Source organism: Pagrus pagrus, assembly GCF_965226575.1.
Source record: "Pagrus pagrus genome assembly, chromosome: 9".
Taxonomy (NCBI): Eukaryota; Metazoa; Chordata; class Actinopteri; order Spariformes; family Sparidae; genus Pagrus; species Pagrus pagrus.
Genome location: NC_140193.1, coordinates 17,045,334 through 17,073,079, shown reverse-complemented (window position 1 = coordinate 17,073,079; position 27,746 = coordinate 17,045,334). Strand labels below are relative to the sequence as shown.

At 39.8% G+C, this 27,746-nt stretch overlaps 1 protein-coding gene across 3 annotated transcripts in view; it reads right to left on the bottom strand.

Moving 5' to 3' along the window:
- rapgef4a (Rap guanine nucleotide exchange factor 4a) overlaps window positions 1-27,359 on the bottom strand; it is a 44,032-nt gene extending 16,673 nt beyond the window's left edge. For 2 of the 3 annotated variants that reach the window (XM_084361167.1, XM_084361168.1), the window contains exons 1-5: window positions 27,172-27,359; window positions 23,232-23,374; window positions 23,045-23,133; window positions 21,417-21,563; window positions 2,594-2,666 (exon numbers count right to left, since the gene is read on the bottom strand). In XM_084361167.1, coding sequence (XP_084217293.1) covers window positions 2,594-2,666; window positions 21,417-21,563; window positions 23,045-23,133; window positions 23,232-23,374; window positions 27,172-27,239 — 520 coding nt within the window. In that variant the 5' untranslated portion in view covers window positions 27,240-27,359. Of the gene's footprint in view, window positions 1-2,593; window positions 2,667-11,362; window positions 11,546-21,416; window positions 21,564-23,044; window positions 23,134-23,231; window positions 23,375-27,171 lie in introns of those variants that run through there. The other variant, XM_084361169.1, reaches the window with a different exon arrangement.
- Window positions 27,360-27,746: the final 387 nt, after the last annotated feature.

Below are 27,746 nucleotides of genomic sequence, written 5' to 3'. Positions count from 1 at the left end.
AAATGCCTTTATTCACATACTAAACGATTTAAATGTCTCCTTAAATAAACATACTGTTAGACTATTATGCTGAACATGCAGCAGGGGGTTTAGGGTGTGGTTATTTCTCTGTAAGGAGCTTTAACTTCTTACTGTTCCCCTGCAGGACAAATAACACTATCAGTCAGAGCTGCTCAGTCACAACTGTATCTGCGGGGCAAAACCCGGCTATTCTTAGACCTGCCCTTAGAGTGCTGATACAACAAAAAAAAGATACAGCATCCACACAATACATAGAAAGTGGAACAGAAATGTAACATTATGCTTCTGGCTATACTGTATATCCAGGAATAAAACTCATCTGTATCTGGATATCTGTGTGTTCACCAGCTGCTTTTAATATTTGGTTACTTTTGAAGTTCTTTGCTGTGAAGACTTCAATATTTAAAGTTAATTAAACGTCAGGTAATATTTAACAAGCAAATGAAATGCTTTATAAGCTACTTATCAAGCAGTTGTAAAGATTTATAAACATCACTTGCAACTTTATAATGGCAATCCAAATAGTTTCTACTACACAGTATTTATTAGCCATTTACAAAGTATTATAAACATCAGCAACTTCACAATAAACAATTGCTGGTTATTATAAATTGTTACCTGGAGAGGTAACAAATGTAAACGGGTCAACTGCTTTGATTACATCAGATCATCAGTGTGAACACTTGAGTACAACTGGATGCCGAAAAGTGGTTATTGCTCCTTGCGGACATGTACCCCTAATTTCTGAGGACGTGCACAACCAACAAAGCAGGTATGAATTCGGCCTTATTGTCAGCCTCGTCGAAAATGACACCATGAGAACAGTAAGTGTGAATGAAAAGAGTAAAGCCGTAGGATGGACGGTTAGACAGTTACAAAATAAAGCTCCATTAAGTCGAGGAGAGCTGCAGATTCAGGTGATGTTTCTACAGGTTCATCACTCTGAGCGACCCCTTTCACATTATCACATAGTTTTTACACTGTCATCTAATTATTAGGAAAATACTGATTATAACTGATCACTCTGGTGAGTCTCCTTTTTACACACTCTTTGACTGCATTTGCTGCAATGCGTTTGTTGACTGCTTTTTTGGTAAGTTAACAAAGCTGTCCATCATTTTATTTGTGATGCTGCCACGCTGGTCCACGTGACAGCATGCCACTCATTCAAGTGTCACATTAATTCAGTCACATCAAAAGGGGATGCTGTGTACAGTATGCATGTGGGAGACGAATCCAAGATTAGACTTAAGTTACATAAATCTAAAACCAATGTAGTTTGAGCATGTAAGAGCAAAGTGTTTCATTTCATTGAATAACAATGGAAAACAAATGTGTTTGTGCGTTAAAAGGTGCTCAGGTAAAGTGGTCTTGAATGAAACAAAGCTGACTGTAAAAGCTCCAGCTGTTAACACCAAAGTGCTGTGATAGCACAGTGTTGTTGTAACTAAGACAACTATGTAAAACATGTTTAATTCATTCGACTTAGCCACCAGGCTGCTGTGGATGTACTGTACCGGAGAGTGCATCAGCTTCCAGCTGCTTGACGCTCGTGTGATTTCTGTCTTGGTGCATTCATGCATACAAGTACATAGTACTGTAAAGTACTGTACTGTATACTGCAGAAATACCCAGGATGCTCTTACGGTGCTGCTCCAACAGTGATGAATACTAAAGCAGACACTTTTACTTTTAAATGCAGCCCAAAAAGCTTCAGCTAATCAACATTTTAGGGTGTAGAGTTTGAGTTTGTGAGTTCTGCAACATATATAGAGTAACATTTTCTATAAAATACACCCATCATTTATGAACTCTTTCAAAAATACATGACAATGCACAGTGAACACGCTGCCAGTAAGCCGGCAGACTCTCTGGATTTTCTCACCGCACGCTGCTGTTCATCATTTTTATGGTACATGACTTTGAAGCAATTCAAGTGCTCTGTTTGAGCAAAGCTGAGTCAATATTGAGTTAACTTGCAACAGAAAAGCATAAACAAAAGAATCAGCCTTTATCACAATGCAGGAGGACAAAGGGGGTTGCACAGTAATGGACTTAGGCAGACAAAAATGTTATTACATATTGTACAAAATGAGGATCTATGTTATAAAACACTACCTAAAAATTGGGAAATATCATTATATAAACTTCTGGGAATCTTTATAAAGTAAAATGAGGACATTTACAGTAAACTGGAGTTCTTCGTCCTGATAAATTCTAGACTGAAGACAATCACACCATGGAAACTATACTGTTTCTTATCTGTGCCCTAATAATATCTTGAGAAACTGATATGAAAGCAGCTGAACGTAAACCTAATGAATTGCTAAACCTGTTTCTGATGATGTAACACTTGCTAAACCATACTACCGTGTGTGCACCAACTGCAACATTTGAACATTTGGGAGCACCTGCACTCTGATGTGAAATGTTGTTTGATGATCCTGTTGCAATCAAATCTAATTCAAAGCACAAAGAATGCTTTCAAATCTAACACAACCTGTGTGAAAAACAGCGACAAACGTATGAGTTAAATGTGTGAATGCTCAGAAAACAGATGAGGGCTACTTACTGTCAGCACTGCAACCACTTTCCATCACACCATAGGGTGGGACGAGCAGTCCAGCCATGCAATGATGATATTTCTATAAAAAACAAAGAAAATACAAAACAAATAGGTCACGGCAGTTAGTATCTGACAATGATCAATTTGAAAGAAATTTGTGATCCAAACCTAAAAATGCACATTACCACACAGTGCGAACATGATTGCAGCACATTATGTTTCAGTCATAAGAAAACTTTAGCAGCATGAAGACAGTAGCACCGATTGGGTAAAGCAAGCACGAGAAAGCTTGTGTCTCATCACTTTATCAACTTGGCCATGGGAGGCCAAGATAATGACCCATGTCCAAGTGTGTGTGAGGTAAAGTGCTCAACAGCTTGACATTAAAGTTGGTAATCCTGAGATTTTGTGTCAGGTTTCTTGTTCCAGTCTTGTCTTTTTCATCATCAAACAGCTCGCACGCAGCTCTACAGAGCAGGATCGACAAAAGAAGTGGAAGAAGTGCTCACATTCTTTACTTAAGTAAAAATAACAATACAACAATGTAAAAATATCAGCAAAATGTGTGTGTATGTTTGACTCCATTAGTTTTACATATGCATATCTAATACATTGACAACTGAGTGCATATGACTTCATTAGACTGTCAATAATGATGCAGCAATGTGTTAGAAGCACTATACTGTTGTTTGGTCTTGTGATTTCCAGCCCAAGGGTCAGGCCTACAAAGGATGACAAGATAGATCTAAGCTTGGTAAAAGGATTAACGGGGTAAGAAAGAGAGAGAAAAAAAAACAAAGTATAAAAATGTTAAGCCATTTTTTGGACTTTCCTCTAATTTTTTATTTTATTGGGACATATTGTAAACTTTTACATCTTTGGGCCAAGATTAATTTAAACGAAACCATCTGATACCAACATTGAAACAGTTCCATACATCCATAATTAGGTTTAGGCACCTAATTTTGAACTCTTCTCAGCATTTCAACCAAAAATAAATCTGTTTGAAACCCATAAAGTGTGTTGGAAATAGGTTTTTCTTGGTGCAAAGTGGGCACAAGCTGCATCACTGAATAGAACCAAAGTTTAAATAATCTTTAACGGACCCAGTTCAAGAACCAGAGCTAATCTGCGGGGCACGAGAGCTTTATAAGGGATCTATTTATCTTTAAAGCCACAGAGAGAATCAGGTTTATTTTAACATTTGAATAATTTTGTAGTGATTATAGCGTTTAAACATATTTGATCTTATTTCATTTTGATCTTATTTGTGTTTACCTAGCAGATCAAGATATATATCTATGCTCCGTTAATATTTCCTGCTAACACAAACTGATCCTGCTGTCCTCAAGTGCAGCCAATTAGTAAACTGTCGTGTGGGCAGGCACCTGTGGGTATACAGCTGTGGGGAGAATTCACAGCTGGACGAGGAGCAACAGCTTTTCTGACCGTTGCGTGTTTATTTTGTAACTGCGATTTTTGTGGAATTAATCATCTGGATTGCTTCATCTTATAGCTGCCTCATTTCCACATTGGATTATTATGGAAGTTGGCCCTTTGGAAAGCACGAGTCAGAAGCTTTACGTCCTGCAAGAGTGGCAAAGAAGGTTTTTATTTTGAGTTGCCACTACAGTATATAATGTATACTCATACATAATAAATGTACTCTAGTACAGTTGTGTACTCTGATCACTGAATAGAGAAGCAGATAGCAGTGCTACTCGTCCATCAATGGTCTGACATGTACCGTAATATGGCATTTAAATGTCAGAGAAATGTTTGATTCAGGCTGTGAATCTTTGTTGCACGTTATGTCCGTCACTCTCCTCTTATCAACCCGTCTGACATCACTTGTCTCCAGGCTGGGAGGAAAAAAAGTCAATGAGAATTTGTTTAATATTTTGTTCTCGTTAGTCAACGTGTAAATGCAAGTAAGGTTCAATGATTATTCAAAGAGTCATTATCATATTCCGTGTAAAACTAAAATGTGAAACTACACCTTAGTTATTGGAAATCACAACATCTATGGTGTACATTTGTAAAATGAAAAATAGATCTCAGGTTCTGGTCGTCTTTTTTTCCCTTTTGTCTGTTTCTTTTCCCTGTCATGCACTTATTAGATTTCATATTTCAATTAGTCATACAGGACATATTCCTTTAATGTTGTTCAAGACGCAGAGACCCACAGACCAAACAGAGCATGACAACTGTACATGCCGTATACCATCACTGTGCCCTGCAGCATCACAGATGTTATGTAACGAATGTCACAGGGCAACCATGCACTCTTGTAAATGTCATGTTTTCCTTCATGACACGGCACAAAGAGGTCGATCCAATCATGGACAAATGAGCCATGAAAGAAATATTGCCTTAATCACTGCGAGACAAGATCAGGGGTTAAAGTAGAACAGCCTGAGAGAAGACAAACCTCTGCCAAGGTGGAACAATGTTCAAATGCTTGCATATAGTATCTACATTTTTGTTTTATCTTTGTTTTTGTAAAAGCTTGCCCACCACATGTAGTTTCACTCTAATATGTGCTGAATTTAAGCATTGTATTTTCAACCTGATTTCCAAATTCAATTTTCAAACAATTTGTCAAGTAGACTGATGGTTCGAGATTAATTTGTGGTAAAAGTCAAACAAAACCTGATTATGAGCCAAAGCGGCTTCGTTCTCAGTCAATAAAAAGCTGATTGAGGAACACTTAGTGACCAACCAATTCTCTCTACCTTCCTATCTTCTGTACGGAAGAGACTGAAGGAAAGCGAGAACATGTGTTCCTGGATGGTAATGTACTCTCAGAGGTCATGTTTTTAATTCAATTGTACCCTTCTGAGTCAGGTAATCACGTTAGCGACCCTCTAAGAGCACAGAGCTTTTTCTCTCAATCAAGAAGCAGTTTTCGAAAGCATTTTCACATATCCACTACTCAACATGAAGATTGACTTGCTGCTCATTAAGATGCCATAGATAGATGATATAGATTAATGTCAGCTGACACCACACTCAGATTATGAAAACTAGGACAGAATTTACAGATTATAGATAAGGAGAAATACAATATGGTGAAACACAGAGAAAAAAAGGTTGGGATGTGATCTCTCTGTAAACCTGATCCCAACTGTCTGATTTTCACACTGATCTAACATATTGCCAATTATTCAAGACGGAAGAATTTCATGGCATTTAATGACATTTTTAATAGCAATCAGAACAACATTTTACATACATTGTAAGTAAAAAAGATTGTTTAGTCCACAAAAGTCAGAAAAGTCTGCGACACATGAAGATGCAACGGCCGGCATTTCCTCCAAATATGCCACATTTTTGTTTTTTAATGGTATTTTCTTCGGCTTTATTGCTGAAACACAAAATGCCTATGGCAGAAATACTGTCGTCATCATCATCACTGGAGGAGAAAGCGGGTGTGTTGGATTAAGAGCAGCAGACTTTTACGTCACACAGCCTATGTGTCTTCCGACCATTCAACCTGAGCGGCTGGACCACCCCAAGGAGGAAGAGAGTCTGAATAAGAGCCATGCTAATCATGCTTGGTTTAAGGCTGCTCCTGACTAATGTCCGGTCGCAGGAAAAGGAAATGGACATAATATGACTCAGGTTGGCAAAACAACATCAAATCAGAGACTGTTGTGCCCACAGAGACCTGTCTCCACCACAACATCTCGGGTCAAGCTGTTACGCCCGACGGGTGGACCATGTTCTGAGCCTATGGATCGCAGGACTACAGTGGGATGAGGCGAAGTGGACTTTGTGTTTATAACATCGATGCTCGGTGCTCACACACAGTGAAAGTTGATTCCTAGATGTCAAACTTGATAAAGATGCACAATGTGTTTACGTATATTTGTATGTAAATAACTGTATATATGTTCTGTAATTTGGGTAGCATGATGAAGTTTACAAACTTTCATTTCGTTATGCAACAAAAAAAAAAATTACCTTGTACCTTGAGGAATAATCAATATTCAGTCCAAGCCATTCCAGAACATGCTTTACAGGATAAATTTTGTGTTGGATTTTAAATAAAAATCTCCAAGTTTTTTTCCAGTTCATATTACCAAGAATTGAAGACCAGAAACGAGGAATACAATTACATACAGTTACATTTTTTCTTTGTTTGTTACCACATTTTTTTATCGTCAAATGTCAAAATCACCTTTAAAGATAGTATAATTGAGAGAGTTTTTATATCAAACTTGGAAAGGAATTCATCAAAGGATAGTAACAGGCCACTTCCTTTTAAATGTGGCTTTCGGGAATAGCTAACACACACATATACACACACACACACACACACACAGACACACACAAACCGCTCCCCAATTACTAGTGGGGTGTGTCTTTTGTGGAGGGGATTTTGTACACATGCAAACAACAGATTTAATTATTCAAAGTTAATGAAAGCAACAGAACTGAGGCCTTCAGAGTCACTTCGACGAGCCTATCTGTCTTTGTTGACAATTAAAGGATTTCGGATTAGGGAGGAGCACTTAAACTGAGCAGCACATGAACAAATGAACTCAACCCCTCTGAGCCAGTAAAGCTTCCCTCCCTGAGGAGTTGTATCCTGCACACAGGGCGGGGGTGTTGTTTTAGAGGAGGATTAGGACCATTGTCAGGTGTGTAAAAAGCACTCAGTTTTTATGTTGTTGTAATGACGTCTCTGACTCTTACGTCAAACAATGCATTTGTTTCCATGAGGAGCCTTTTTTTGTACAACCTCCTTCATGCTAACCAGCTAGCCCTGGGACCTCTTTCTCCCAGTGGTCCAAAGGACCTGTGCCAGCGGTGTCAACACCAACACTCTGGCTAGCTGCACGGCTAACTGAGCTAACAAGCTAACAGTACCTACAGTCATAAACAGAATACAGTTAGCAGCGGGTAGCTACTCCGGTAGCTATATGCTGCCCCTGTTTTCTGGGAGAATCAACAGGTGGCCAATTCTTACATATTGCACCTTTAAACAACCACAATCGCTGATTAAAATCTATTTGACATGACTCAGAAATATGACGAGGTAACATGTTAGTCGAGTTTGCCTTTCTAACTCTCTGACTCTCTGACTCTATTCATTTTGTCCCGTTATAGGGACAAAATGACCAAATGAAACACACCATTACCTTGATAAAATCACGGTTTCTCTGGGTTTGAAGATCTGGAATACTGTATGTACGCAACTCAACAAAATATAAAAAATAAGGTCTAGTCGTTTTTTGTTTTTTTTTACATTTGAATGCACAACTGTTACAAATTGTTACTTGCTTTTGAAGAAATCCTGCAATAAATGTGCTTGCCATGACCCCTTGTAATGCAAATGTACATATTTGTGTGTAAATCACTTTACATGTGTCACTTTATAACCATAATACTGACAGACATGTCCTGATCATCTATTATCTTCAGTGGCAGAGGGAAGGCATGCCTTTTAGGATCACTTTGTTGCTGCTACAAGCCAGCATTTACTGACAAATGGACAGTCAATAGTCATAAGGCACAAACTCCACTGGGACTCACACACAGCTCTGCAGAGAACATCCACTGTTGTACTAATGGTAGAAATGTTCCTCACTGCATACAATGTTTCAGGTGTATTCGATTATGTGTGGGTCACATAATCTGTCACGATTTGAGTCCAGGCAGCAGGCTCAGTGGTTTAGTCAGACAGCTTATAGCGTCTGAATCAACCCTGTCTCTTACAAATTATTGTTCAATTTTATCACATTAGAGGAGATTATGATCTGTGGCTTCGAGAGGATTAGTTCTAAGTAGCTGAGAGGTGTAACAAGCACTACCAGAATAAAAATGATGTTGTTTGAAGTGATATGATCAGCGGGTAGACATGTAGGAGTCTAAATCTCATCAAATCCATGACTCTAGGAGGAAAAACTAACTTCCAATTGACCTGAGGTCAACCTGACATAAAAGCATCACCAATAGACAGCAGAGACATGACTTTATCAACAGATATTCTTCATTTTTTCTTCAGCTCACGTAGCTCAACAATGGTGCAAGAATACAAATATCTTGAATCAGATACTCAACAGTCTTGAGTTGTCATGTCAAGTTTAAAGACTACATTTTAAATTCAACTGAAGGAGACATTTGTTTTGATCTCAGAGTGATAGCACAGGTGGCGGAGTAAAATCTTTTCATTTGTCAGTGTCTTCATGTTTTTGACATTTAAATTGCTTATTAGTGGCTAGTTGTCGACATTTGTAGTTTGTTTATTACAATTCATTGATTTGTGTATGTATTTAAAATGACTATTTTATAGATTATATCCTTGTGTTTTACCTTCTACTTCCTGTCTTTGTCTTTTTCCCGCCCTTTTTCTGTGTACACCTGTATTTCTTAAGTTAATCAGTTCCTGTGTGTTTCCTCCTGATTTTTATATTACTCATTAGTTTTCTTGGATTCTCCTTGTTGCCTTTTTGTTGCCCGCTTTTCTGTCACTGGTTTGGATTTTGGACTTTGGATTTTAGGACTTCAGCTTGTTATCAAAGCTCCATTTTTGTTTTTCAACCTGCCTTCCTCTGCGTGTCTTGCATTTAGGTCCATGTTTGAACATCTCCACTAGCTGATGTGTATGGCACCAACTAGTTCCAGTACCTTATATTCACCATAAACATGTACATCATCACATTTGTTATCATGTGCCTTGTGTAACATTAGTTAAAAGACTTTCGGAGGCATTCATTCTGATGCACATTAATTTCTGACTCTGCTCACCCTGTGAATAGAAGGTTAGATAAGGATGAGTAAGTCTCATGAATTAGTTTCAGGCGCAATCATCAGTAAGAACAAGACGTTACACATGACCAACACAAATCTTTCATCAGCTGCGTCAGTAACGTATTCTTAAATGGTATTTGAGTGAGGATTTGCTATTAGTCTGACATATATAAAGAAGGGGCTATTCCAAAATGGCTCTGTCTTAGAGGCACTAGATTTTGAGCAAGGTAACATAATTTTGCCATCGCCTGCTGTTTTAGTGAAATGACTGACTTTACTTTATTTGATAATTTGGCTGTATCAAATCTTTGCTTTAGTGGAATAAATGCTATTGCTGAAGAATGCAGCCTGCATAAAGTAAGCTTTTCCTCTGCCTCCATTGAAACATATTTACAGGGATCCATGCCCACCATTTTAAGCTTTGTGACTAGATGTTCTTGAATTTACTCCTTCAGAGGCTCGGTTGACTTCTGTCCTTTACAGTACACAATATACATAAAATTATATTTTAAACATGACATGAAAGTGATATTTCCTGAAACATAAGAAGTTTACACCATTTAAATAACTACTATATGATGTACTTCACTAACAATCTGGTAAATATAGAGTTCTGGATATGAACCATATAACTATGAACGTTACAGAGTCAGCGGATGTAAAAACAACCTCCTTCCTCCCAACATCTAAAACCCTGACCATAAAAAAATGCAATTTAGAGAAATTTTCATTAAAGGTTTTACAGAGAAACACTGTTAATTTACAGATTTTTCCTAAATCATTACAATCAAAAACCTTCAATAAAGTGATGAAAGTAATAGTTTTACAGATAAACACTGTTGTTTTACAGATTTTTATATGCATTTAAAAAACAGAAAACTAATGTAGTACTACTGAGTTATTTTCTGTAAAATTAGGTATAGTTTTTTTACAGTGTACTAAACAGAAGATTCAGTTCATAACCAAGCGAGCAATGTTTTACTGTTTTATGCTGTATTATGGTTTTATGGTTTTTATGGTTTCCTTCCTCATTTTTATAAAGCCAATGTGTTTTTTTTAATCTCGAAGTGCATGTGCGATATCTTAAATATCTCTTTTAATTTTAATTGTATGTGATGTATTATAGTGTCTTTGTTGTACCACTGTACCACCTAGTTAGCTTCATTTTGTTTTAAAGTTGAGTGTGTGTGTGTGTGTGGTACCATTGCCCAAGCAAAATTTCCCCTTGGGCACCATAAAGCATTATCTTATCTCATCTTATCTCAGTATACAGACATATCAGAGTCATCTGACCGTGTTAGGAGTACGCTACTGCATTCATCCTTGTAAAAAAAAAGAGGGGGGCATTAGAAATGTTGGCAATAACAGATGTGCTATGTGAAGCTCGGTCAGCTGTTGTGATTATTTGCTCTCTTACATTGACCTCACTGTTCACAGCAGCAGGAGAGCGCTTACATGTCCCTGAACACGTTTATACACCTTGTGTATAAACACAGTCTGTCACCATGGAGTGAAAAACTGATGAATATACAGTCCATATCTCTATCTGATAGGTGAAGTCTTATCTGTGTCATAACAACAGATCAGTGGAGATATTAACCGTGTCATCTCAGTGCATTCAAGCTCCACCTCTGCCTTTCATGCTTGAGCGCGTTATTACATTGTGAGCATCAATGTGCATGAATGCATGGCTATATTTTGAATAACCAACCCCAGATTACATAACCCACGTAGTGCAAAGTGTTCTCAAAGCATTCACTGATTATTCCAAAGTCTTACAGGCACACTTCGGGGCCACTTGGGGAAACAATCACGGGAAAAAACCCTCCCAAGAGTTACACTTCATTTCACTTCTGCTCCGTCACATTTCCTCCCAAACAGGAACAGCTAAATTATACTGTATATTGTAGAAGGAATGAACATATCCAGCATTTCTTTCACTTTCTCAGTATGTGACACAGTGCCTCTCATGCAACACATGCATATGATTGTTAAAAACTTGTTTTGCAAAATTACCTAAAGATGCTCCCAGCGTCCCATGCAGCCTAGTTTTATTGTTAATGACTGGAAGCTCCTCCACACCCTCTTGATCCAGGCATCGACAAAAACTCCAAACATAAATCCTAGAGCGTGGTCCTACATGATCCAGCGGCTCTGTCACCGCAGCACGAGCAGAGCCTGTCAGCCCAGCGGAGTGCCAGTCAGCCGCTGACTTCTTCTGAGCAGCAGTTGCTAGGTGATTACTCAACTCCAGTCAGTGAGCACACAGGAGAGCATGCTCGATCTCTCTCTCTCTCTCTCTCTCTCTCCCTCCCTCTCTCTCTATCACAAGTCTTAGCTAATCCACACACACACAGTAGTTGCTCATTTTCAGCAACAAAGGCAGAGCTAAAACAGAGTCTGGTCAATCTCCCAGGACACGGAGACCAAAGATCAGAAATCTTAAAAAATGATTGCAAAAACGTCCCTGCTGCTTTCATCAACTTCCAGCTCTACAGGGAGACATATTTCCCTCCAGCAGCATTTAGTTAAACTTGTAAATTTTTCCTTCTAAATCTAAATCGTGCAGAACGTACAATCCCGTATCCTGTTCCTATCACTGCGCTCCTTCCTCTCAGGGACAGCGACCAGATGGTGTCTTATCTTTGACCTTGTTGCTTATCAAAGACATAAGACAGCTGCACTGAACTCTCTGAAGATTTTCCAAACCAATAAACTAAACACATGATCAAGAATTTGAAAGTAAAATATGTTTGATTTAATTTGAGTTATCAGGTTGTACACTGCGACAAATACATCTTTATTGAAAAAGCCAAGTTAAAGAACAACTTATTTCCATTGGGGTCGACGAAGATGAATGTCAAATTAAATGATGTGTTATAATTTGGACTTTGTGGTGGCCTGTTTGTGGTCTGTGTTTTGTGCTTTTTGTTTCAGAGGTGCTTGGTGAGGCTGGGCGTGGCTTTGTTGCTGGTCGGAGCTGTGCCGGTCCACACACCTGCAGCACATTGTCAGTATAATCAGCTTAGTATCTCTTGAGTTTTTGTATTTTGAAAGCCTTCCTGTGTTCACTCGCCAGCGCTTTAACCCTGCCTTCCTCCTCTTCCAGTGTGACTGAGAACCAGCTCCTCAACCACTTGCCTCCCAGCCTCCCGTGAGTCTCCACCTGCACCACCCAGGGAGCCCGATTGTGCTCGAGCTCACCGTCTCATCCAGCAAAACCATTCTTGTGATCAATAAATTCACCTTTCAAGTCACTATCTGTTTGGTGTCATTTTTGGGTCCACCTGTTCCTGACTACAACCATTACATGATGTCTAAACTTGGTAGTTATCATTTGTCTAATTTTAAGGATACTTTCATTAATTTTTGACGTGGTAATTGTCTCAGATGTTTGCAGAGATGTGCCTGTTGCCTGTTAAACATGTTGTCGTCTCTTGTTGTGAATTTGATGCCTGACAAAGGTCCATGACCGAAATGTTGCATTTCTAATGAAATGCACGCTGGCAGTGTAAAACTGAATAAAAATCTCACTAATTACTCTCGCACTTCACACAAGCAGCTTCATCAGCTCATTCCACTGGTGCTAATTTGTGAATGACAGTGCTGATAGAGGCTACGAGAGTGGATTTAATAGTCAGTGATGGTTCATATAAATGCGTATTGATTGAACAGGTACATTTGATCAAACGTGTCAAAGTTCTACATACCATATTCACATTTCTGCAATATGTGTCTACATGTTTATGACCTGACTTTCATTTACGGAGTTGAAGGGAGTGGTTGTGGAGATAAGCGAGAAGGCTGCCAAGCCAGTGACTGGAGTTCAACACTGCGTTTCAACATTTTTAAAGAGACAGCAGGACATCTCCAGCTGTGCTTGTGGTGACCAAAGCAGGTATTTTAAGTCAAAACACGATCTTTTCCTCACCCTAACCATGTGTTTTTTATGCCTAAACCTAACCAGAGCATAAGTACAGCATTGTCATGACATAAAATACAAAATTATAAGTTTCAGTATAAAGAAAAGTAAAGTTTTAAAACATCAGTTGTTTGCAGAAACGTACATACACCAAAATTGATTGACTGGTTTGTCATTTATCACATTAAGGAAATGACAACACATTTTAAAAAGTGACATATTAGTAAATAGCCTTCTAAGTGAATTTGAGACATGAGAACTGTGAAGAGATATAGATGGGCGTAACTGAGAAACAGAGATGGAGTTGGAACAAAGACTGAGCAGGTGTAGATGTTTGTCACCGAATCCCCATGTCAAATCTGACTCCCTGTTAGTTTACACAGAACAAACCAGCTAAGCTGCTACAATTTCAGTAAAACCATGTGACGGGAATAGTGCCTAATTTTGAAATCATCATTGGTCATTCTCAATTTGATAGAATTAATGCTTGTATTGAACAGGAACGCATTTACAACAAGGCAAATGTATAAAAATGTATTTTGGATGTCATTTTGATGGACCGAGGGAAACGGAGGCCCTGGACAGAGAACATGAGCACTGATTTACATTTACCTTTTTGTTTGAATTTAGTTTGGTCAGCTCGTACATGCTGTGGGTGTGGTTTAACTTACAGGTTCAACTTCAGCAAAAATGTTTCTGATATTGTTGATTTCTTCTGGGGGTTTTTTGGCAGCTTGGTGGGATGACAGGAGATGGCACACAGCAAAGGGGCACAGTCAATGATTTCTGATATGGAAGACAAAAGCTGAGAGATATCTAGTCTGTATACAAGCTGAATGTCCACTGGACACGTTATTCTGTACTCAGGAAATCCGTTTGCCGTTTTGTGACTTTACAGCTGCAGCATCTTTCTACCTCATCAATTTAATTTCATCTAAATCCGACTAAATTCTTATAAATCCTACAAAAGCTGTTACAATGACTATAACTTATTGGAGAGAGTCAAAAAGTGAGGAGGAAAGTAAAATGTAAATGTAACTAAACATAACGTTAATAAAACTTAAGCAAAATGATGCCACTACTTTACCTTGAAATAACAGCTTTACAATATAATAACAGCTTCATTTTAATTAGTTAACTACAGTGAAAGGTTTCTCTGTCTCGGTCTCACTTTGTTTCTGCACAACATAACTTCAGTGAGGGTAGGATCACAGTGCGTAACGCTTACGGCAGTACATCACACACAGCAGCAACTGTCACGGAGAATGGTTTATATTTTATGGAAAAATGTCCTCTGGTTTTCCCTCTGATGTCCTCCGGCTGCTCTGCCTCAACTCTCCGTGATTAATGGAGTTTCTTTAAGGCAACGCGGTTCTGCCACGTAGTGCAGCTAGAAGTTAGCTTTGCTAGGTTAAAGCCAGCAAGCTAGTAATGAGACCGGTCCCAGCAGCCTCTGTTGACATCATGACAGAGGTGAAGAGAAAAGAAGAGGACGTTAATGGACGAAGCTAAGAGGAGGAAACTTGCTAGTTTCTGAGCATAAGGCTAGTCAGCCTATTTTTGACAGAGATTTAGCTGTTAGCATGTTACAACCATTTTCTTATTGTCTCTGGTTCACGTTACGTTAGCTTGTCGTGCTGTTAGTTCTGATTAGTGTGCAGCACTTGGGCGCCTTTGACTGCTGTGTGTCAAAAAAACCTGGGCATGCATGTTTACTTCAAGACGTACTGTAAGATTTCAAGACAAAACATTGTCATGATGTGCAGAGTTTTGATTGTAGTTAGCACGTAATGTTACACTTCATCTGACAAACTGTCACAGAAACATGGGATTTGTATTAACGACAGCGTTGCACAGCGGGGGGCACCAAAATTGCAAAAGAAATCTGAAGTACTACATAATAGTGCTTTAAAATTTCGTATGGCATCCCTGAACATTTCTGCCCGAGTCACGTCAGACTGATTTTCATCAGCAATGGTGGTTGTTTGACAATAAAGACAACAACTCCTACGGGTTTTGTTTTGTTTTGTTTTGATTGAGAGACCTCTAGAGGCAGAAATACTGTGCATTTAATAAAAATCTGCAAGACCAGTTGCTGTTTCCCACAAGTCCTGTTTTTTTTTTTTTACAGGTTGGAGTTCAGACTCTGGGCTTTTGATTATGTAGCGACTCTGTGAGCAGAGATAAGAGAACACAACACAAATATTTTGATCAAATCTTCCTGCTCACTCGGCGCACATATCCACGGTACTCTTGGAGCAAATCTTGCCCTGGACGTGGCACACTATGTGGATGCTGAACCACCAGAGGATCCACGTGGCCTTGTTTTTCCTACCCCCCTCCTCCCAATCCTCAGACACCAGAGGGCACGCTGCGTCCCTGCCACTTCCTGTTCATCAGCTTTCTCCACTGGCTGCCCTCCAGGCTTCTTCTATGGACTTTTGATAGTGACACACCACCACCCCCCCATCCCCGCACACTCTCTCTGCTCAGCACCCAACAGATACGCCTCCAGCCTAAACATGCATGCACAATACATAAAGATGAAAGCATTCATAACACTATGTTTCTCAAAGCATGTGCAGCACGCATGCTTATGAAACCTATGATGTGTAATTTGTCACATCTAAACTAAAATGTCAAAGCTTCCAGATATTGAAAGCAGGTCAGTCCAGGCCACATGCAGGCTGACGTGGCTGTCAGAGAGCCGTCTTACGACCATAAAAAAACAAAAATGACAATTGTGTTGTTTCAATCACGGAGCCCATCGGAAGCAGGAAACAAAGGCGAGAGCAAATTGATGATCAGGCCATCTAAGCTTCGGTCAGCATGCCCTGTGTGCTGAGCTCGGCTCATGTCTGCTCTGTTAAACAAACAGCACGCGGCTGCCCGTTCCCGGCGGTTGTAGGAGTCAGCAGCATGAGAAGATAAATATCACAAAGTTGCGTGCATGAGTGGCACCCATAGACACTCACACATGCGGTGAGTTTGCCACGTGGACACGTACCTGCACCACAGTCACATGCAAGACACATTAGCTACGGTTACATGGACAATGTAATGCGATTAAAATCATTCTAATAACAGTCCAACTTAACTGTTTACAGAAACGCTAAATAAAGTGATAAGATGCCTTAAAGCAATCTAATCAGAATATAACTTTTTTGACATACAAGTTTTCACAAGTACATAATAATACTAAGTGTATTATCTGTCTATATATTAAACATCGGCCGATATGGCACAGTCACTTTTGAAGTGGCAGATTTTTTAATGGAATTTGGCTTGTTCTGTTCTATGGGGAGCACCCGCTGCCAAATGAAGAGGAAATCGCATAATGGTAATTTAATTAAGAAGCAACACTTGGACAGATAATAATCTACAAGACCAGTTGCAGTTTCCCACGAGTCCTGTTTTATTTTACAGTTTGGATTTCAGATTCTGGGATTTTGATGATGTAACAACTCTGTGAGCAAAGATAAGGGAATACAACACAAATGTTTTGATATAATTTTCCTGCTCGTTTGGTGCAGTCGCATGCTAGAAACGTTTGCTGGTGTTACGCGAATGATATTTCATCAACTGAGTGAAATCATTCTGATCAGAGGGTCAAATTTAACTGTTTAGGTGATACGAAATCAGAATCAGAATAAAACTTTTTTTGAAGAGCACAAAATGGTTCCAGGCATCTCAAATATACTGTACATCAGCATATTTGTGCTCTGTGGGGCTTCCCTATGCCCAGTGCCCTTTTAAAAGGAGACCTTCTATGCTGTTTCATTTGTTTCCTTTCCTTCAGTGTGTTCTTGTGCATGTAAAAGGTCTTGAAAGACAAGTCTGCACCAACAAAAGCTCAAAAACACTGCTCCTGAAACACTTTGTCAATAGTCCTGAAAAATTGGTGCTGATCGGACTACAATAGGCAGGCCAATTATTGGTGTAAGTGATACTTTTTTAATTGGACTTAGGCCAAATGTATGTGTAACTCCAGGCCAATCATAAAAGGTCTTACAATAGTGTTGATATGGTATACATTCGCCATGTTTTCTGTCCCTCCTGGAAACTCATTTACATCACATAATGTTAACCCAAGGTGGAGCTAACATGCACACAAAGTGTATAAGTAATGTATAATTCATAAGTGTATTATCAAAGTTTTACTGAGCTACTCTCAACCTGATTGAAAATGCATTTCATCTCTTCCAATAGATCATATTGACACGGCTGGTATTTCACTCAGACATGAAGCTCAGGGTGGAAAACTCAAATATCTTACTGTTGTGTTCCAGGTTTAAAGTCGTATAAATGTAGGGAATCTGACTTATTGTTATCATTTCGTCACTTCCCAATTGATCAGCAACTGAAAAGACGATGGAAAGTGAAAATCCAGAGGGACATTGGGCCATATTTCAAGGTAAAACAACATATTTGATATCCCATTAGCTTCTGTTATAGACAACAGCCAACCATAGGAATGGGGTGAAATTAACTCTCAAATATCGATGTATATCTTCGACACATTTATTTAAGAAATGGAAGTGAAACAAACAGGATGTAATCCAGCAATTAGGTTAGCTAGGAAGTGGCTGAATGCTAATGTTAGCTAATAGGTTATCAAAATATGCAGTTTTACCTTGAAATATGGCCCAACGTCCCTCTAGATTTCATTATCCATCGTCTTTTCAGTTGCTTATCAGTTGGGAAGTGGTGAAATGATAATGATTTGTCAGATTCCCTCCGTTTACTTAACTTTAATCCTGGAACACATTTGAGCTTTCACAGAAACAACAGTGGAGCGGGTAAGAAGATGGTAAACAAGCATTATCTCTCACAACATAATCTCTGATTTACTCAAACGTCCATAAGGATTTTTGGAGAAAGAGTAAAACCTGGAGACAAACTGGACATACACTGAATAATTGACATGGCCAGTCATGAATAAATAATAACCCCTGGTTCATTAGGGCAATGCTGTGCTCACTGTGGCACAGTTTTGTATAGCCACAGGCGTTCTGTAGGACAGATCTGTGCGGGAGGAAGAGGAGGAGGTGTGTCACTTTGTTTCGGGGCTTCCTCCTCAGCTTGACGCAGGCTAGGTGGTACAATTCCCTCAACATCGCTCCTCTGCTGTATCCCCATATCAGCCGGTATCAGTCGAGGCTGGGAGTATTTCAGTAAGCGGTAAGAATCCAGATCTCATACTGCTTAAGGTTTTCCATGGACAACAAAAGGTGCTAAAGCTGCCACAGTCCATGCCACAGGCAATGTCTGAAGTCTGATGCCACCAGTAACAAGATAGGCCTACCCATAAGCAATTTTTCTGCATTGCGGCAATGCCTGGAAGAATAACTGAGTGCCAAGCAGAATAATTTGGTGAAACTGTTGTGCAAACAACAAAGTGTAAAATACTGGAAGCTAGAGTAATGATTATCTGTCAACAAGCTGATTATGTGAACAGTGACTTGATAGCCCTTCAGTTACAGCTTGTGGGGCAATGCCAGCTCAGCACATCCAACAACAGAGGATCCATGTACCGATGCTGATGCTGGAAGTTATTGTCATGGATTTAGGGTACATCTGGAAAACACTACAGGGAGCAAATAAAGTGAAAATCACATTTGGAAAACCTGTTTGTCAATCCAACCGTGTTTTAAAATACCAATGTTGGAATGATTATTTGTGCTTGATATATGAGATTTTATTAAAAAATCTTAACTCCTAATCAAGTTTTCACAAAACTATCTGAAAAGGCACCACTAGAAACTAGAAAAGGGCAGGGATTTTTAAAAAATATCTGGACAAACCATCTGTCTATCACTGTCTGTTAGGCTAACTTCAACCATTCTGATCAACAGTAGGAGAGCGCTCGCACCAGCAGAGCCAGTTGGTAAATCAAACTCTTACTGAAGCTGGTCGAGAGAAGAGCAATAACATCTTTTCCATGGAGAAAAGCCTTCAATGCAATTTTTTTCTCTTCTTTCAATGAAATAAAGTCTCCAGCTCTGATGTAACTGATGTTAGCAGCATCTACGGTAACCTCTTGAGGAGCCACCATTGTTCAGGCAATTAGAAGCTTCTCTCGCTGGTCATCACATCTAATCTATGCCCATCTATGCCGTCCCTAACTGCCAGTATTTCCTCAAAGGACGCTGATTGTAAGCACATAGCTTGAAGCCTGGCAAGATGGGTTTGTGAGATCACATGATGACATCATCTTGCAAAACCAGCTGCACCTCAAGGTAAATCTACTCCCTCTTTGAAAAGTTTCCATATCAGTAAGGTGGACGGTAATTGATTTTGATTCTAAATTGAAAATCAATCAAAATCAAAGTGTGCATCTAGTGTCAAACTTCTGCACAGTGGAGGCCAAACATCAGAATGAAGTAACAATAATCAAAGCACATTTTTGAGTGCTGGGGGCCTTAGAGATGAGACAGCAAGTGATAATTCTGTCAGAAAAATGACTCTCCGACAGTTTAATTCAGTCCCTTAAGCAATTGCGCGAGCAACAATGACACAAGATCGAAAATGATTTACCCAATGCTGTCAGCCAAACTGTTTAAAAATACAATAACATGCAATTACCAAAACTGGAGCTGCTCTACACTCAAAATTTGTGATACCATAAGGATTTTTCCTTCTTTATACCAGGATTGTACAAAGTAATATTGCAACCATGCCAGATAATGTCCAAAGGAAGCACGCTATCTGTTTCTAAACTTCATCTTAACACAGTTACTTTACAATGTGTCACTACTTTACAAAGCAACCGAAGCCAGAGAGGTTTGATGACAAAATACAACAATCAGAAGCCATAAAATCGCATCGGAAACAAACCTTACTGAGGAGGTCGCCCCCGGGGCAGATGTGAGATGTGCAGCCTATAGTAGTACTTTCAGAGCTACATCCAGGCCTGGTTAAGTGTCCAATGCGCTCACACAGACACACACACAGATCATAATTTAACAGCCCCTTGTGCCCTCCTGTGCCGGAGGGAAATGGGCTGTCTCTCTCTGAGTAAACCAGCCCACTGCAGCAGCTCCAGCAGAGGAGGAGATGGAGGGTTGACCGGTGCACTGGGACCAGCTTACCTTTGGCTTATCCACTAACATTCTCTTTAGTATCATCTTACAGTTGATATAAACTATTTTATTATGTAGCTGATATATAGCTCTGGGTCTTTCTTACATTGAGTCAGTGGATACAATAAAGTCCTCAGTGAACACAGAACCAGAGAGAATCTGTTTATCCACAGCGCTGCACTTCCATCTAGTGGTCAGAAGGAGTTCACTAATGCTCACACAGAAAGGTTACAGTATAATAAGTGGACAGCTCATGTTATACCTGCAGGGGGCCAACAAAACAATAACTTCACGATCCAGCCTCCACTAATCCAAATGACACCATCTCTGCCTTTTAGCCGCCCACGCTTTGGCTTGCGTTCGGCTCAATTCGTCATAGTTTTCACATTTAAATTCCAACAAGAACGAGCTAAGACAGGTGGCTGTTCCCTGGCTTGAAGCAGCCCCCACATTAGGTCAGAAATTAAAGGATAAATGGAGAGAGACGTGCGCTGGCTTTAACCGACTCACTCAGCTGTGAAGGATCTGCCCAAGAAATTCAAACAGAATTTAAATATTTATAATATTGACAAAGAGACAATACAAACAAAAATATTTATTTTTTCCATTTCTTAATAAACAAGCTGTTCTCAGAGGAAAACAAAGTCCCCAGTACACAGTTTGAAGCGAGAAAGGTGGCAGGGTCCGCCAAATATAAACAAAGTAAAACAGTATGAAATTGTGCTGTTTTTAAGATCAGTTTGTTTATTCAGTTTATTCAGCCATAAAAAAAAATCGGTTAACGAAGATTTTTCCCATCTGATTAAAATTTCTTCCCCTCAACTACATAGTGCTCCTTTAAGAATGTAAAACAAGTCGCATCACAGAATCTTGATTATTTTACTCCTCTGACTCAAAGGAAGTCAGATCGAACAAAACGGCAAAAAGACCTGCTTAGTCATATTTCTCTCGCAGCCTTTTCAGATCTACCTTGAGTTAAGCTCAGAGATGTGTCACACAGTTCAGTGTAGCCAGAGATTTGCTGGAGGCTGATACGAATACAGATGGAGCAGACAGAGGCACTCACCTCCCACAGAGACCTGAACTCCCTCTGTTCAATGCGGAGGAGTTCGCTGAATTCCCGTGTGACAATGGTGGCATGCCGGGGGGTGTTGTCCAGGATCGACTCCCCAAAGGCCGTGCCGGTGCCCAGTGTGCATATAGTAACAGCATCCTATATCAGAAACAGAGATGGTGCTCCACATGAGGGCTGGACAATATATCAATATATTATTATCTTGATAAGAGACCATATTGTCTTAACTTTTGGATATCGTTACATCCTGATATGGCCTAAGTGTTTTCTTTTATTGATTTTAAAGGCTGCATTACAGTAAAATGATGTAATTTTACCCATTTAGTCATTCTTTTCACATTATTGATGATTATTCATCCAAAATCTCATAGTGTTCATATTTTTTGAAAGTACCAATAGTCATTCCTACAATACTGTCACAATATCTAAGTATTTGGTAATTTACAGGGTGTTTTGAGGAAATTTAAAAAGATCAAGATATATATTGTCTATCGCCACATAGCCTAAAAATATTATTAGAAAGGAGATTTTCTTTGTTTTGTTTTGTTTTTTCCTTACCTCCATCGGTTATTTAGTTTCTTGTGCATGTAAAAGCTCTTGACAGTTAAAAAGGTCAAAGTCCACACCAACAGAAGCTCCTCTATCCCACAGAAAACACTGCTCCTGAAACGCCTCGTCAGTAGTCCCGCCTTTAATTCCGTGACTTCTAGACATCACTACATCACCCTGTCACACATTGGCATAATTTATGTCTAGCAGCTAGTTTGGCACCTAAGACTTGATTTAGCACAGCCTCTTTGTTGTTGTTAGCAGTGCTGGCTCAGGCGTGTGTGAGCTGACCAATCAGAGGAGACTGGGTATTCGGGAGGGTGGGCCTTTAAGAGACAGGAGCTAAAACAGAGTGTTTCAAACAGAGGGGGAATACAGAGCTGCAGGACTGGGCAGAATGAGAAAACTGATGTGTTTCTGGAGCATTAAAGCCAGTAAACTTATTCGAGTAAGAACCCAAAATAAAATTATATCATAAAATAACTTTACACTTTAATTATATAACTATAAAATGAGCGTGTCTCCTTTAAGGACATATCACCCAGCCCTACTCCACATGGATTATTCCTCCATAAGGATAAAACGTCCAGCCAGACAACAAGCGTGTCAATCGTAATGTAATGTCATTATTCTGCTGCACAAATGGCTTTTGTGTGAGGCCCTTGAGGAGCAGTGCTCTCAAAGGCTAGAGGCAATCACCTGAACACTTGTGGCAGACAGACGGATACACTTCAATCTGCAGACATTACTCCAATCAGCACCCACACAAACTGACTGCGGTGCATGAAGCTGCAGTATCAAAAACTATTCAGTAATGTCTCTTAATGTAATAAGCTAAATTCTTTTTGCAGCACGCACTCCAAACCAGCTTGAGGTTAGATGTGAATGCTGCTACATGCGGGATGAATTTCAATTGGGGCTTATACTGATACAGTCATTCAGATCTTGATATGATGGCAGTATAGAAATAAGAGTGTCACTCCGATCTGTAAGTCCCACTTGGTTTAACCCATCATTTTCAATTGCAACTGTGGTATCATGTAATGTTTGGAAAAACATATCAGTCGTACCTGATAACTTGATGTCTCTGAAACTTTGACATCCAGTGAACCAGAGAGTACAGTGTACCAGCTGGTGCCGATGTCTCCTTGGCGATACACTAAATAGCACAAAAAAATCAACACGTCTTTAAAAAACATCCTTTTAGCCTCTCTTCTTTGCCAGGTTGACAGTTTGAGAGCCTGTGTTTTGGCTTACATGTGATGCCTTTCTCCAGGCACTCGTAGAATCCACACAGACATATCCGCTGCAGCAGACTGGGATGGAATCGCTCGAAGGCCTTCACATTTTTCAGACGAGCCAGAATTATGTCAACGTCTTCCCCAGAGCGCTCTGCTGGTCTGGGGAAATAAAAGGAAAACAATATTATACAGGCAATTGCTTAAATAAATGTACATAATAATCTGCAGAGTTTGAATCAGCCAGAACAGCATGAGTGTATCTGAAGCTCTGCAGGAGGAACGTATGAGGAACACTGGCTCCTGGAAGTTTTCATGAACTCGGACAACAAGCAAGTTTGTGCTACAACACTTTTCACTTCAACCAATCCAATCCTGTGAGCATTTTATCTGGCTGCCTACATTACCCACAATGCAACTTGTGGACAATGAGTGATATCACTGGAGGCAATTTTGTCAGATTACATGCAGCTTCCTCTGGAGCCACAAAAGTCTTTTAGCTACTTTCTTCACATATGCAGTAGTACTCCCCAAGACCTGTGAACACACTTCAATGTGTAAAATTGGTGGAGTTATCCTTTAAATTTTTTTAGGTTGGTATTTAAGTATTGTTTCAGTGTTAAGAAGTCAATAGCTAAACATTAAAGTAGAGCCCATACAATTTATCGGTTAGCCAATATTATCGGCCAATATTGCCCTTTCATAGATACATCGGTCTCGGCATGTAAATTGTCCGATACCCACCGATATGAAAGTTGGAGATTATGCTCCAGAAGAAAATGCTTGTGGTAATTTATAATTATTAAATTCCCACTGAACTGTACTGTGTCAGTGCATTGATTTCATTTCAGACAGTAAAGTTTATCGCTAAACTGTAAATATCCTGCTTCCGTGACATATCCGTGTCACAAGTGTTTGCTAATTACATATGAGAAATTGTGGTAAAACATGTGCTTGTATCAGTTGATTCATCAATATCAATGGCTTTTCATCATGAATTATTGACTTTTAAAGCAACAACGTGTAAGTTCCTGCTGAAAGATAGTTGATTGTTGAGTCTATCTTGAGTCCCAGGTCATCAAATACTGAGTCAGACGCCAACCGAAATCTGACCACCTGAGGATGAGGTGGATGATGAGTCTGAGATGAGACTCAACAAACAACTATCTTTCTCCAGGAAGTTACATTTTGTTGCTTTAAAAGTAAATAGTTCACTGTGAAAAGCCACGCAGAGCCTTGAATATAAATTGAGAAGACTGACAGTTTTGAACCATACTCTACAAGCTGTTCACTGACTGTTTCAAGTGGATCATGCGAAAAGAGACGATTTACATAAAGAATCTGAGCCGTAACAATGTGAGTGGCCTCAACTGTGGCAAAAAAATGTTCACATCATCACAGATGTGTCAGTGTGTGTTTGATCCCTCTTTCTCCTCGGTTGAGCTGCATCGCACTGCCCCAAATTTGTTCCACTGAATCAGGAGCCTCTGATGTAACATGTGGGTGGCTGTACTGTAGCTTACATCACCTTTGAATCCTTCTCCATCCTCTAAAAAGATGAAAACCAAACAGTATCAATAATTCAGAAAGGGAAACAAGTGCGTGCTTATCCACTGCAACAATCCTATAGCTTCACGTGGCTCTGAAAATGATGTATTATTCTTTTTTACCCGCTGTGTCGCAGTACAATAAAAGTGTTTTCACCGAGCAACAGCTTGCAAGCAAATGCCTCCTCATTATGCTTTCCGTGACAACCATTCAACACACAGCAGTAACATTAAAGTATCTTTATCGATGGACAACAAGGCAACAGAGAGGTGTGTGGGAGCCTGAGTTTCAAAGCCAAGGTGTCTATTAGGAAACCAACCAAGTCAACCCAGGAAAATCTTTCAAAAGGTGCTGATTTAGAGTTCAAGTGAGGACAGGAGTGTGAGACTTTGACGCATAGTGAGTGACATTACATATTACTGCATGTCCAAAGCTCTCTATCAAACTGTGGTAAAACTAACAGTTTCATAATGAAACAAGTGACACACATAGTGTTTGTGTGCACCTGACTTGTACTTTGCTGTAGAAGAAACTTTAAAGTGAAGCGTTCATGCAGGTAGTTGCAGGGGAAAAGGTGACTCATACAAGATCCATTTGATTTGAGCGACACAGGTGGCTTCTACAGCACAGCTAAGTGGAGGATATCACTGTGCAAACACGCCTGGCAGACTGCGTCACCTTGCTGCTTTTAGCTGCTGCACTTTGGACCCTTTCTTTGTTGCTCCATCCTCAGTCTGTGTATCCAAGTAGCCAGTTTAGCTTTGTGCGACATCCCTGTCTGTTCAACACCTGCAGCACTATGTTCACTTTCCACTCTTTCTTGAGTCTAAGTGTGTGAATTCAAATTGTAACGTTTATCCCAAAATCCCACAATGGAGTAAACTTAATCTAATGAAATTAAATTAATAGGGCTGCAGCTAATGATTGTTTTCATTGTTGATTAATTTGCTGATTACTTTTACAAATAATCAATTAAATATTTAGTCTCTGGCAGGGGGGCCCAGTGGGGGGGCCCCCCCCATCAATATAGTTGTTGGCCACCTACTCATCTTGAGTGCCCTGCCCACTTGCAAGTGCCCTTCTTCCCCTAGTGAGCATCTCAGTAATTAGTTTACAATAAATAAATAATGAAAACAAGATGAAATGAAAATAAGAAATGCATAACCAGCCAGACAATATTGGCCATCTGTCTTACTAGGGGCAGGAAGTGCCCTCTTGGATGCCTCTATGGTCGATAAAACAACCCACTAGGGTGTCCTTCCAGTGGACTCGATGTGGTTAAGTGCCCTCTCTTCACTATAAATGTATCACAACTTTCCAGGCGCTGGTGCCCCAGCACACAGCTGGTGCCCTTTTTATTTTCTTTGCCCCTGCCCCTCAAACATCCTGAGTCCGCCACTGTCCCCAACAGAGAAGTCTATTAGGTGTCGAAAAATGCCCATCAAGATCTCCCAGAGCCCAAAATGACGTCTTCAGATTGCTTCTTTTGTGCAATCAACAGTCCAAAACACAAAGACTCTCCAGTTACTGTCATAAATGACAAAGAAAAGCAGCAAATCCTTTCATTTAAGAAGCTGGAACCAACAGATGATTGACATTTATGCTTGAAAAATGACTTTAGCAATTAATCAATTATCAACATCAATGGTGATTAACTTTCTTTCAATGGACTAATCAATTAATCGACTAACCGTGGCAGTTTTGAATTAATTTGAACATCACAGTACAACATTGCAGTTCTTTGCTGTGGATGACAGACATTTACATTACAGTTGTGCAACACTGCACCTGTCAGGGGTGATGCAGGATGATGATGATCCATAAATAGCCTATCTGAAAACAAATGTACCACTCACTGTAGTCTATCTGAACGGATCAAAATCAGGTCTTGTAATCTGATCACTTTTAAAACAGTCCCTTGCAGCTGCTTGGTGGCTCCTGACAGGTGTGCATGCAGTAGTTTCACCACCTGATCAGGTGATTTGCAGCAGACTTCAGTCTAAAGCCAAATTCATCTCACGGACAGTTTTACATGTGAACCACCCTGTGTTTCCCTCTAACAATCACAGCAGCGTCTAATTCAAACAGCTGGAAGGTACATTTACATATCAGACGCTGTCTAAAGTTGGTAATCTTGTTGCTGAGACTGCTTTTCTCTCTGGCCATCCAGTTCCCTGCCGATATGAACGGAGTCACGTTACACATGGCGCTGCGAAGGATGTCCTGATAGAAGTCTGAATCCTGTTGGGAAATTAAAACTATGGGGACGTCATTAATGTTTGATTTCTTCTTCTGTGACACATCGGCCGAGCTCAGATAGAAAAATCAAAAAAATCGTGTTACTATTCCGCCATTCTTCGCTCGCACAGTGGCCTCAGACGCTACGCAGTGACACGATGTACACGGATTACCTTTTATCCAGACAGATCATCCACTCGGCAGATTCCGACGAGTGTGAAGAAGTGTGCGCTGCTACCATCTTGAGATCCTGCTGCTGCTGCTGATGATGCTGCGGTGGTGGAGAGGGCTGGACCAACAGCAGCACTTCATCTGCCTTCACTCACTCACTCACTGCTGACAGTCGACACTCCTGTCCCTGCTGCTGCTGATGATACTGCTCACCTGACCAGCAGCAGCACCCACACACCACCTCACGTCCTGTTAAAGTAATGATGCTCAGTTTGCCAAGAAAAAAACGTGACTCACTTGGCAAAGCTGAGAAAGATTTAGATAATTTAGACATCATGATCAGGGTTCTGTCAGATTTCTCTGATTTATGTATTTATTTTTGTAATGAGTGATCTACTGGATTGGGTTATTTAAAAAATAAATAAATAAATCCAATCTGACATTTTTGGATTACTTTACTTGTATTTTATACTCAGATTTCCTCTTCTATACCTGTCAGTGTCTCCCAGTAGTCATATATACAAAGAATAGGTACTTATTCATTGCATGCACCCCAGGTTAACAGTATCAACACATT